The sequence below is a fragment of the Ovis aries genome, chromosome 22, assembly GCF_016772045.2.
Source record: "Ovis aries strain OAR_USU_Benz2616 breed Rambouillet chromosome 22, ARS-UI_Ramb_v3.0, whole genome shotgun sequence".
Lineage (NCBI taxonomy): Eukaryota > Metazoa > Chordata > Mammalia > Artiodactyla > Bovidae > Ovis > Ovis aries.
In genome coordinates, this window is record NC_056075.1 from 43,229,687 (window position 1) to 43,242,562 (window position 12,876).

General features: G+C 51.6%; 1 protein-coding gene across 13 annotated transcripts in view; it reads right to left on the reverse strand.

The window, feature by feature from the left end:
• The window catches only part of CHST15 (carbohydrate sulfotransferase 15), an 80,249-nt gene that overhangs the window by 19,835 nt on the left and 47,538 nt on the right, over window positions 1-12,876 (reverse strand). For all 13 annotated transcript variants that reach the window (XM_027960534.2, XM_042238833.1, XM_027960532.2 and 10 more), the window contains one exon: window positions 10,636-10,792. In XM_027960534.2, the coding sequence (XP_027816335.1) occupies window positions 10,636-10,792 (157 nt within the window). The remainder of the gene's footprint in view (window positions 1-10,635; window positions 10,793-12,876) is intronic.

Genomic DNA, 12,876 nt, shown 5'->3' on the forward strand with positions numbered 1-12,876 from the left:
AATTCCAAATATAAGACATTCCGAGCCTTCTGTGCTGCGGTTATTTTAGAAGGCTGCTGGGGCGGCCCCGAGACAACAGGCTTGCTCATGGATGTGAGCTGTCTTTCCTGGGCAGGACAGGGGTCCTGGGACCCCAGCAGTCCTGGAGACAGGCATAGGAGCGGAGGTGGCAGGGGCTCCCTGAACCTGGTACCTCTGGAAAGAACCACGTCTCTTTCCAGGGGGAACAAAGGAGTGGCCAGCAGTGAGCTCACAGGTCTCACCATGCAAAATCTGGGTGGTGACCCCAAGGTCACAGCTGAATTCATCCAACAACAGCGGGGCACTCCTCTGAGCCTAGGTGAGCAGAGTTGGGTGTATTGATAGACAGGAAAACAAGGGCGGCCACTACCCCTTGGGCCTCTCCTCCAGCCAGGCTCACTTCAGGGCTGTACAGGTTAGCCTCCCAGAATCCTCTTGGTGTCCACCCGCTACATGGCTGCACTTGGCTACTGAGGCCTGCCCTGTGCTCAGCACTACACGTGCAATCTCCCTCCCTGTTCACAACCAGCCTTCGGGATGCGCTCTGTCCTCTCCAATCCTGCAAAGCTTCCCAAGGTCATGGGGCCTAGGAGGCCCCAAGGCTGGGCCCAAACCAACCCAGACCTGCTCAACTCCAAAGCCCAGTGACCCGACAGGACCTGGCCCCGGGCTCATACTTTAGGGACGGAGCCGCAAACTGGCAGCTGGCCCGAGTCGGGGACTAGCCATCTGATGGTTTGGGGGGCTTTGTTTTGAGGTCTTTATTGTTTTAGGTGCAGAGTGATTTGGAAGCAAAAGTCAGTTCTGTCACAGAACTACTTAATAAGTTACAGGAGACTGAAACGCAATCACACCTGTAATACAGCAGCAGACATCAGGGTGAAACCTGGCATGACCAGGAAGAGAAAACGTGCTCGACAACTGGAAATCACAGCACAACAGAGGCCCAGGTATCTCCTGGCTTCCGTCCCTACTTCCCGATCTCTCATCACGTGGATGAGCTGATACTCATTGGCCACGGCAGACAGCTCATTTCAGTTTATAATTGAGCTCTGAGACCATGACATGCATGCTGACTGGCCTTCCTCTAGGTGCAGACTGCAGGTTCCAGCTCAAACGTCGCTACTTCGGTGAGACCACCCCTTGCGGCTGGTTTATCCTTCTTTCATGAATTATTTTCATACTATGTTTAAATTGAGACATGATCCACACCCCATAAAATGCACCCTTTTAAACAAGCGAACAATGTAGTAGTTTTGGGTAAATGCACAAATTTGTGTGAACATCAGCACCATCTATGTTTTCATCACTCCAAAGGGAGAGCTGATTTTCACCGGTCAGTCCTCAGAGGGGCCCAGGTCCCGAATCACTCAGATCCCCAAGCCTGAAAGGCCACAGAAGCTGGAGCCTCGGTGTCAGGTCTGTCCAGCCAAGTGCAGACCGTCAGAGGCCTGGAGATCCTCGTCTTTCCAGCTTACTACTGCTCACCCCTCAGCCATCACAGAGAGCCATGCTTGGCGGAAAGACCCCAGGGCAGATGCCAGAGCTGTGGACAGCTGACCCACAGCTCCTGGACAGGCCTACCTCAGGCCAAGTACTCCCTGGCCCTTCTGTGCCCCTGAAGTGCGTGCCAGATGGCGACACACATGTGAAGGGTCACATTTCATCCCTGGCAGCCCCAGGAGTGGGCACACTCATGTCTTCTAATCCGCCCCCCCGCGTAAGAGCACAGGGTTCTGCGGCTTCTGGAGGGTCTCGTGCACGCAGTGACCACAGTGCCAGCCAGAGCAGCCCGCCATTGCTGTCCATCTGCTGGCACCCAGACCCAAATTCCTGTCAATAACTTCCCGACTTTTGACACAGTGTCATCAATAACGATGATGTATAATTTTCCTACATGGAAAAAAAAAAAGCCATTTAATATCGCTGAGACGGAGGCCCTTTGTCCACTGACTCACACACCATGACCATCTCATCATGAGGAACAGTGAAGCGGGGCTGGCCAGACCAGCTTATTCGGAGAAAACCTCTGGAGTCACTCAGGTTGTGCGATGCTGATGAAGCTCACTTTCTGCCAGAGAAAACATACTAGGTTGGGGCCTAAAGAGGGTCCACAGGGAAGCAGGGCTGCCCGGGCTGGGCCTTCTCTTCCCCTTGAACACAAGCAGGATTCTGGACCCAGCTCTGATTCCCTCTGCGCATCCAGTCGCGGGGCCCTCGGTGAACCTCTGTGGGTGGAGGCCATGCCAGCAGCCCTCCACCCACGAGCCCCGTGTGGCTCACAAATCGCTTTCACAGGAGATGTGTCTGAGACCCTGAGACCAGGGGAAAAGAGAAAAAGCAGGCGCCAAGAATGGTTGGGCTACCCCCAGGTTAAGGCAGCAGCAGGGCCAGGCCGGGACCCCTAGGTGGGAGACCTCACCACAGAGCAATGGCCACCATCCCTGGGCTGGCCGGTCCAGGACATGGGCCGCCCTTACTCGTCAGCCCCCACACCCTGGGTCGGAGAGGCCCCCCGACTTCTCTTGGCAGCCCGGCATCGGCGCCCCATGCCCCCACCGCCCTTCCAATCTCTGCAGAAGGACACACAGCGGGCTCTTCTTCCCCACGCTCCCCGGCACACAGAGCCTCCTTCTGCAAACAGTCCGTGTGGGAATACTCAGGACTGCCAATGACTTTGTAAACACTTCCCGAAAAAATAAACAGTGTTAAACACATGGGGGTTTTCAGCACGATGGCTTTTCTCCCGCCAGGAACGAGAGGAGGTCCCTCCCCGTACGGACACTCCCGAACGGCCTTCAGAGGATGGGGCCTGTGGCCCTGACCCAGAGCCGGCCAGCTCCCTCTCCCTTCCCTGGCGGCTCACAGTGCAGCCTGATCAAAGGACCTGGTGTCACCGTTAAGGCCCATACCAAGGTGTGTCAGTGACACCCAGACAGGCAGCTTCTAAGAAGCAGAACGCCCAAATTCACCAGGAAATTAACCTGTGGCTTAGGACTCTCCGCTACAGTCTTTCTCAAGACTGCTGCCTGGGATTCCAAAACCTCCAAGGTCTTAAAGAGGGAAAAGGGAGGAGGGCAAGGCCTTAGGTGGCGGGAGTATGCCTTGCTGCGGTTGTCATGACCTGTACATTTCAGCGCCACGCCCCCTCCACCGGATTCCATCTCTTGCCCACAAGGGAGTTCTCCTAATTTCCCTTTGAGCTGGTTTACATTAAAAATTAATCTGTCGGTGCTAGGGAATGGCCTGCCTTTCAGTCTTCATGAAAAATCTGCTATAGAGAAAACACCCCTCGGCCTTAGAATGCCAGAGCTCCTGTACTGCCTGAGAACATGGTGGGAGTTTTTCAGCAGCAGCTGAGTCGCCAGAGAGACTCTCATCAGTAGTGGGGGCGCACGGCAATTTCAGAAGCATCAATCCGGCTCTTCTCCCGGCTCCGCAAGCTGCTCCACGCCCTGGGTCAGGATCCTGCTCTCACTCATGTGGAAACAAGTGAAGGAGCTGAGTCCAGGCTTAGGCCTCTACATAGACTGGCATCCTTACTGATCACAGAACTCTGCCCAAGTGGGGAACCTCCATCCTGCTCACAGCTCACAAGTTCAGTCCCTTCACCAAAAGACCTGCACCACCAAGGTTACACCTCCCCAGGGCAGACGCAGCCAATGGCCGGTGGATGGGAGATGCCTCGAGGAAGTGGTTGGCTGAGACCCCTGTTGTGACCTCTCCCTCTGTCGGTCCTGCCCTGTCGCCCCTCACGGGGGCTGGCCCAAAAGCACGCCCTGCAAACTTCATTTGGGGGGGGGACGGTGGGGGTGGCTCCAAAATCACTGCAGATGGTGACTGTAGCCGTGAAATGAAAAGATGCTTGTTCCTTGGAAGAAACGTTATGACCAACCTAGACAGCATATTAAAAAGCAGAGACATTACTTTGCCAACGAAGGTCTGTCTAGTCAAGGCTATAGTTTTTTCAGTAGTCATGTATAGATGTCAGAGTTGAATTCTAAAGAGAGCTGAGCACAGAAGAATTGATGCTTTTGAACTGTGGTGTTGGAGAAGACTCTTGAGAGTCCCTTGGACTGCAAGGTGATCCAACCAGTCCATCTTAAAGGAAATCAGTCCCGAATATTCATTGGAAGAACTGATGCTGAAGCTGAAACTCCAATACTTTGGCCATCTGATGCAAAGAGCTGACTTATTTGAAAAGACCCTGATGCTGGAAAAGATTGAAGGCAGGAGAAGGGGACGACAGAGGATGAGATGGCTGGATGGCATCACTGACTCAATGGACATGAGTTTAAGCAAGCTCTGGGAGATGGTTAATGACAGGGCAGCCTGGTGTGCTGCAGTCCATGGGGTCTCAAAGAGTCAAGACACAACTGAATGACTGAACTGATACTGAACTGATAAACTTCCTGTACCCTCTGCCGCAGAGTCGGCCTCCCAGTAACTGACCTATGACAGAGATGAAAAGCTTGGCCCCTCAGTCCAAGTGACATGCAATCAAATCCCAGTCTGGCCACTTAGTAACCAGGTGACAGCTGATAGGTAACTTAACCCCACTGAGCCCACACACATTAGCTGTGACACGTCAAGACAGCCCTCTCACCTGCTTGCAAAGTTCAGAGGAGGCAATGCCTGAAAAGGACTTAGCACTGAACCAGGCTAAAGAAAGTGATTGGTGAGTGCTAGGCTGCCACCTCCCCACTGGAGAAGACTCCGGGAGGGCAGACGGGAAGGACTCAGCTCGGCTCTCCAATGTATGCAGGGCATCCAGCATATCAAGAGGGCTGGATAAACATTTCCTTGAGTATCTGAGTCTGGATATTGTTATTCTTACTTGCTACTATTGTGGCTGAATAATAGTAACTAATAAGTATATAATAGTTACCATTTGCCCAGCATTTTTAAACACACCACACATATTAAGTCACTTCATCTTTACAACCCGATAGGACTGAACGTGAAAATGTTACTTGCTCAGTCATGTGCGACTCTAGGTGAACCCATGGGCTGTAGTGGGCCTGGCTGCTCTAGTGCATGGAATTCTCCAGGCAGGAATTCCGGACTGGGTAGCCATTCCCTTCTCCAGGGCACCTTCTCAACCCAGGGACCGAACCTGGGTCTCCTGCATTGCAGGCAGATTCCTTACCGTCTGAGCCACCATAGAAGCCCCAGATACAGGACTATTTCCCCTCATTTCATCAATGAGGAAGAAAGAAGGCATAGAGAGGTTGAATAACCTGAAGCTCACATAGCCAGAGAGCCGCAGAGATGGGGTTCAAACACAGACCCTGTGGTCCCTGAGGCTGCGTCCCTATCACAGTGATCCTGGGTCCCTGTTCACCACCCACACACCCCAACAGCCACTCTGGAGATGGAACGACATTGATGAAAGGTTCAAGGTTCCAGTCCAAAGGTTCCCTCCTGCTCATCACTCTCTGCCCAAATGAAAAACTGCACAGAAATGGATTCATTTCATTAGCAGCCTCATTCCTTCCATTCCTAGCTTATCGCCATGAAGAGAATAATTTATTTAACCAGCCCAGTGGGTTGTTAAGAAAATCAGTTCATAAAAGCAGGTAAAGAAAATAACTCCCCAGGTTCCACAGCACTGGGGACAAGACACTGGGTCTCAAGACACTGGTGTCAAAATCAAGCTCTACCCTTAATGGAGCTGACTTCTCCTTCTGCTTTGACCTCTCTTCATAAGACGTGAAAACCAAGACTCCTGAGGTGGTCGTTATCATGCACTGTGGGAAGACCACCCGAAAAATGAAGCCCAAGATACGGGGATGGTAAAGTCCGTGAATGATGGTGCAAGACCACTCTCCAAGCATCCCTCGAACAAAGTACGTTGAAGGGGTGGGCACCTCCCAGCCATTTTCTGCATTTCTTGCTGACTGTAACCACCTCTGCGCTGAGTCAAACTCCATCAACTGTCTCACAAATGAGCAGGCAGGCGGCCAATGTGGGCAGTGTTGAAAAGTCTTTTCCACTTAAGAATTGAACTAAATGAAGGAAAACCCTGCTTGTAATTGGTGGCTTCTTTTTAATTAACTGGGCCGATTTAGCCAAGGAACTTGAATTTTAAATTGTCGTTATCTCTTACGTAGAGAAACTTGCAACAGGAATTGTTGGCTGGCCCTTTGGCCCTAAGAACCATCCCATCCACATTCCACTATTCTCTCTTCCTTGCCAGAAAGATAAATGGGCTTGCTTCTCTGGAAGCTTTAAAGTGGTTGATTTGATTTTGCTTACAATTCCAACATTTTCAAACCCTCTGCCTTTGATCAATTATAGACATAAAGGCTAAATGCGAATTTAAATTAGAAATGAAGGTTTTCCCCCCCTCCTCTCTGAGCCTATTTGTACAAGGAGAGAAGAATTCATTCAGTCCAATCCCATGGGCAGGGAGAAACTCAGGGAATCTCCCACTTGCAGAAGTACAAGGTCACGGAATGGCTTAAGTGGCTGATAGCCTGGGACCCAGTTAAGACTAATGGGAACTCGGGCTCCAAGTGTTTGCTTCTTCAAGAGTGACCTAAACACCCGGTATTTATCATCCTTTCTGGTCGCGATGGGAAATGAGCCAGCCATTTCAGATAGGCCATGAGTCATGGGGCTCAAAAAAGAAGAAATTCCTATTGTTCCATCCTTTATCAACGTTTACAAAGCAATGGAACAGCTGCTGCTGTCAGTAACCCCCACAGAAGACGCACACACACACACACTGCCCTGAGCACGTGGGCTCGCTGCCCCTCCACAGGGCACTGCGCCGGCACTGCCTCTCTTTCCAGCTGTAAGGGCGTGGTTTCCCAGAGGAGCGAGAGAGCAGCACAGAGCAGTAGGTAACTTCTAAGATGGTCCCGAAGATCCTCTCCTCACCCCGGGATTCATTCCCTGTAATCCCCTCCCCTTGCCTGTGTCCTGGACCATGTGACTTGCTTCTCATCGAGAGAATATGGCAAAGGTGATGGGCTGCCACTCTTGTGCTCAGATGACAAAAGATGGAGGCTCCCAACTTGGCAGCAGCTTGCTCCTCTGCAGGCTCTGATGGAGCAAGCAGCTTCTGATGACGGGGTGGCCCAGTGGCAAGGTACTGAGGGAAGCCTCTAGACAATGGCCAGCAAAGAACTGTGGCCCTCTTCCCACACTTCTTGGGGAACTGAATTCTGCCAACAACTGCATGAGCTCCAAAGCAGATCCTTCCCCTACCAAGCCTTCGGATGAGACCCTGCCTTGACGACAGCCTTGGGAGAGCAAAGCTGTGCTGGGTTCTGCCCCATGAAAGATAGTGCAAGATAGTTAACTGTGCTGTCTCAAGCTGCCAGGTTTCTGGGTGATTTGTGACACAGCAGTTGATAAGAAATACAGTCAGCAGCCCCGCAACAGGGTTAACTTCCTGAGGAGGCTGTGTTGCCATGGAATCCTGCCCTCCTCCGCACCATCACGTGTGCATGAGGATTAGTGCCTCGCATTCCTGACAAAGTGCAGCTCCTGGAGGGCAGGCGTCTGTGTGCGCCTGCTCAGCACCAAGAGCACTGCCCAGCATGTGACTGGGAATCAGTGAACACTGTAATTGATGAACTCTTTCTGTTAAGTGAGTGTCAGGAAGGCAAGAACTTTCAGTTCCCAGTATAAACAGAGTATTTGCTCTTTAAAAAAAAAAAAGGAGACAAGACTCCTTGGAATGGCCTCCTACTAAAAGGGGAACTACGGGCTGAGGTCTGAGAGGTGAGTCGGGCAGCCCTGGCCCCTGGTTCCGTGTCTGAACCCAGGCAGCGTGATGGTCCTTGCTGTCCAAAGCTTGTCTTCACGGTTCCCGTGTCCCCAGAGGTGGAATGAGAGCTGTGGGGAGAGGGACGCGCCCATGGAAGCTGGCTCCGCTCTCTGAGAGAACACGCAGTCCTTCCCTTTGCACTCTCCATCCTCCCTGCCCAGTATGCTCCTTCCCTTTGACCATGTCCCTCGCTCCTTACTTGGCAAACTCTTACTCAGCCCTCAAAACCCCACCTGGCCTCAGCTCTTCCAGAAAGGCCTTTCTCTGCACTCTCCACTAGCTGCTCTTTCCCTCTTGGTGCCACACTTACCCCTTCCTCCCCGCCCTGGCTGAACTGCAGACCGCAATGCCCACACCTGTCTGACTGCAGCTGGTGAGAGCGCCTCGTCCCCCGGGCTCCCATTTCTGTGCTCAGGGGGTGACAGAGCTGGAGTCTCACCTTCTTGGCCCTCTGGAGTTGAGGCAGGTGAACTTCTTCAGAATGAGGAAGAGCGAGATGTGATGGGAAGACACTGGCCAAGCAGTGAGGCGCCCCCTCCTTTTCTGAGAGAATGTTGCAGCCTCATGAGCTGCAGTGGGGGTGGCCTGGGGGAGCAGCTGTGAAAACACCTCTGTGGGCAGCACGGGGTCACTGAGTCACCGGGCCTTTCAAGGCTGACAGTTATGTAATCAAGTACACACGAGAGCACTGCTGGTTTGGGTCAACTGTTCTCAAGCTGGGGCAGTGGGTTCCAGCCCACTCCCTGGGCAGAAGGGCTGAATTCCTGTCTCCCGAGGTGTGGGAAGCGGCAGGCAGGACATGGCAAGCTGCCCCGAGGTCAGGGCAGCCTCGGGACCAGTGTGGAGGGACTCCTGAGGCTGGAGGAGGTGCAGCGGGCAGAGTGGAACCATCTGCAGCATCAAGATGGCCCCCACAGGGGGTCTGCAGGGGTGGGGACGGGGCAGGGGCCATCCAGCTCTCTGACCAGATCACTGCAGAGCACGGAGGCCACTCCAAGACCCACATGGGGTCCGTGGAGGTAAGCCAAGAGTTCGAAACGAAAGAAGCAAGATGTGAGACTGTATAGTCACACAGCTGTACACACACACACACACACACACACACACACACACACACACACCACTTCTCTGCATAGATAAGTATTAGCTTAAAAGAAAACAAACCAAAATAAAAATATTGATTATCTGGGTAGGAGATTCTAGGCGTTTTTAAACAATTATCACTCGAAAGGCTATGGGGCCAGGAATGTCTGCCATCCAAGGAAGGGACCAGGGCTGTGTTAGTGCCCTAGGACTGCTGATAATGAATTACCGCCGACGTGGGGCTCATTCCAGCAGGAATTTATTCTCTCACGGTTCTGAAAGTCCGAAGTCTGAAATCCAGGGGTCAGCAGGGCTGGTTTACTCTGGGGCTTCCGAGGACAGTCTGTTCCGGGCCTCGGTCCCGGCCATCCCTGGTGGTCCTCAGAGGTTTGGGAGCATCACACCAACCTCTGCCTCATTCTCACACAGCGTTCTCCCTGTGTCTGTGGATCCCGGGACCCACAGTTCCTCTCCCCATAAGGACACCAGCTCCTGGGTTAGGGCCCACCCTCCTCCAGTGTGACCTCATCTTAACCTGAGTCCATCAGCAAAGATTCTATTTCCCAACAGGGTCAAGTTCACACACATCTTTGGCATGTGTGGGGGCGTGGGGCATAATAACCCTTGTGCTGTGTGCTAAGTCACTTCAGTCATGTCCAACTATTTGTGACCCCATGGAATGCAGCCCTCCAGGCTCCCCTGTCCATGAGATTCTCCAGGCAAGAATACTGGAGTGGGTTGCCATGCCTTCCTTCAGGGGATCTTCTTGACCCAGGGATCAAACCCGCCTCTCTTACGTCTCCTGCACCGGCAGGCATGTTCTTTACCACTAGTGCCAGCTGGGAAGCCCCTATAACAAGAGGCATTTAGTCCAAAGGAAAAGAAGACACAGGGCCCTGACAATGTCTTCTATATTTGACAGGCTTACCCATTTAGAAGGATTAAATCTGATCTATGTAGCTCTATGAGGAAGAAATGGGTCCAAAGTGTAGACATTCCCAAAAGATAGACTTGGGGTCAGTGTAGGAAGGGTGCTCTCACAGGGCTGTCTAAGCAGAACTGGGTTGTTCTGGATGGGAACTCTTGAACCAGAATGGAGCCTCTTGTCTCTGGTGCAGGGGTGCTGGTCCGGCCAAAGGGGACGTGATGGACTAAATGATTTTTTAAGTCCTGGCAGCCCTCAGATTCTGCCACACACACAGCCATTGTCAGTGACCTCAGCAAGGCCCAGCGCTGGCCAGGCCACACTCACCCAGTCTGTTTGGGACCACGCTAGCCTGGCCTCATCTGCACTGAGCAGCTACCGCACTTCACAACAGAGCGGCTCTGTCGTTTTCTTCCTCTCAGGAAAGGTGCAGCTAGCACTTTCAGAGGCATCAATCAAGGCAGAGGACAAAGAACTATAGGAGTTACACCCTACAGAGAAACCCGACACCCCTGATTCCAAGGGCATTTCTCACGCCTGGACATCACTCAAGGGCCGTCCCACATCCCCAGGCCAGACCGGCAGAGGCTGAAGGCCCGCAGGCTAGGGTCAGAATGGCTAAGGAAACAATCCACAGTTTGTTTAGAAGCAGTGAAGATGGCCCCAAGAATAACGTTTACAGAAGAAATAGCAGTAACATCACATGTTAAGCCTGTTTATTTAAAGAAGAAGCAGCAAAATCTTGTCTGTGATGAGAAGGAAGACTGGCCTTCAAAACTGGCTTTTCTTTTCCCCAAACTAAAAAACCCACGAATATGCTGCTCACCTCTCCACGGGGTCCCTGAGCATGACGATCAGCTTTGCGTCTGGCTGGAAGGCGTGGATGAAGTCCTGGGTCAGAAAGGGGGGCTCGCCGTCTGTGCCGTTGTCATAGAAGAGTGTCCAGGCGTTGTTGTCCCACATGGTGGAGGCGCTGGCCTCGCCTGGAAACAGAAAACGCTGCGAGTGAGTGGGGCTGAATTACGGGCTCCCACAGAGCAGCCTGAACTAGGAGCCATACCAGGCTGTGGTGCCGTCTAAAACAGTTGTGCACAGGTGAGCTGGCCCAGGAAGAGGGCCGACTGGACTCTGGGAAGAGGAGGCTGATGACTGCCCTCTACTACACCATCACCCCTTCCCGTAAGGACCTCCATCGGGAGACGAAGGTGATCTGAGCCACACTGAGCATCCCTCTTCCTCCCAGCTCCTCTCTCCAGGATGTGGCAGAAAAACCTCTATGAGCATCTGGCCTCCCAATTTCACGATGTTTAACTTTGCCTACGGCACACTGCTCCATGGCATTTTAAGGGCCCGCTGAGATGCCTTTCCTTCAAAAGTCATCAGGGGTGAAGGAGGCATTCGGGCAAGCTGACTCTCATTAGGAAGCTGCATGCAATCTGCATCAATCTTCCCTTGAAATCACAAGGGTCAGTCCCCAAGCACACTCAAAGAGGAAGGCTTTGCGGGAAGGCTCATGGGACCTTGATCCTGCGTGCCCACCCACCCCGTGGCCTGGCACACAGCATTCACTCAGTGCTGGCTGGGTGAACGGGAAGCTGGTTCTAGCCCCTGTTTGATCACGGTCTGCATGAGCATGATGAGGTCAGTTAAGCACATTCTAGGCCAGGGGTGAAGCCAACACAGAGACCTTTCAGCATTTCTGTCTCATAGACTTGAACCGCTTCCCTCTTTTTTTTTTTTTTTTTTTTTTGAAGAATAGTCTTCAGAGATTCAGAAAGAAAGGCAAATCAATCAATTAATTATACATTCGATTTCCCGACATCGTACACGGGACTATATGACACATCTGAAAGTCACTTATTCGGGGAAAATCTGAGCCTGAAGACTAAGTCTCTTTGATCACTGATGAGCACATCACAGTTATGCGGAGAGTTAGCAGGCTCCTATTTATTCTGTTGGATGTGCAATCATGTCCAGGTGAGTATTTCTATTCTGATCTCTCTTTCTTTCTATTTTTTTTACGAGATAATACCCTAGAACACAGAAAAAAAACAAGCCCATCTGAAGTCCTTTGAAAATTCTACTCACAATGAATAAGAGAATATTAGGACAAGGAAAGTACCTAAAACTAAGTTGGCACAAATTTTGTCAATCTCATAAATGAACTGGTTCTATGCTTGTCCATTTACCTAACGGTCTGTCCATCTACCCATCCATCCTTCATTCATCCTTCATCCATCATTCACCCATCCTTCATCCATCCATGCAGAAGGCTCTGATTTGGGGTCTAAAATGTGCCCAGCACTGTGCTTGGCACTATAGATAGATGACAGAAACAAGACAGACAATCCCCTTTAATCTCAAACCTTACAACCTAGGGGAAGATCAATAATTCAATAAACAATCAGAGCTTCACTTGAGCACTTTGACAGGGCAGAGCAGGGGCCCTTGAGAGCCCTGAGAGAGGGCAGCAGCCTTTCCACATGTATTGATCCCCAGCCCACAGAACCAGCCCCTGGAGTCCTTCCCGACTCCAGCCATTAGCCCAGACGACCAAGAAAGGGCCCTCTATGATCCATTGGCCAAGATGAAGAAAGATCAGTATGCTTCTTCCAGGGATCTAACCAGAAGAAGCTGAAGCAGAGTTTCAGGGTTGGGAGGAACCCAGAACTGATCTGGTCCAACAAACCCATTTTACAGATGAGTAGACTGAGTTCAGGAACACAAAGACCAACTTGTCGCATGGCACAGAGCTCGCTGGTGGCACAGCCCGGGCTAGATGCCAGCTTTCCATCTACCATAAAACTCAACAAACTCTGCTTCAGGTAAACATCAGAGCATGGATATAGTCTTCAGTTTTCATTTCTAAATCTAGAAGTAAATAAAATGAGAAGACCAAACTAAAGCCTTCCTTTATTTATTCATTAGCTTGGGCTCTATTTCCCGACCCTAGGATGTATAGCTTTTTAACTCTTTCACAAGAACATGAGATTTTCCCAGAGGCACATGGTATGGGTCATGGTGGCTTAGTCGCTAAGTCATGTCCAATTCTTGTGACCCCATGGAC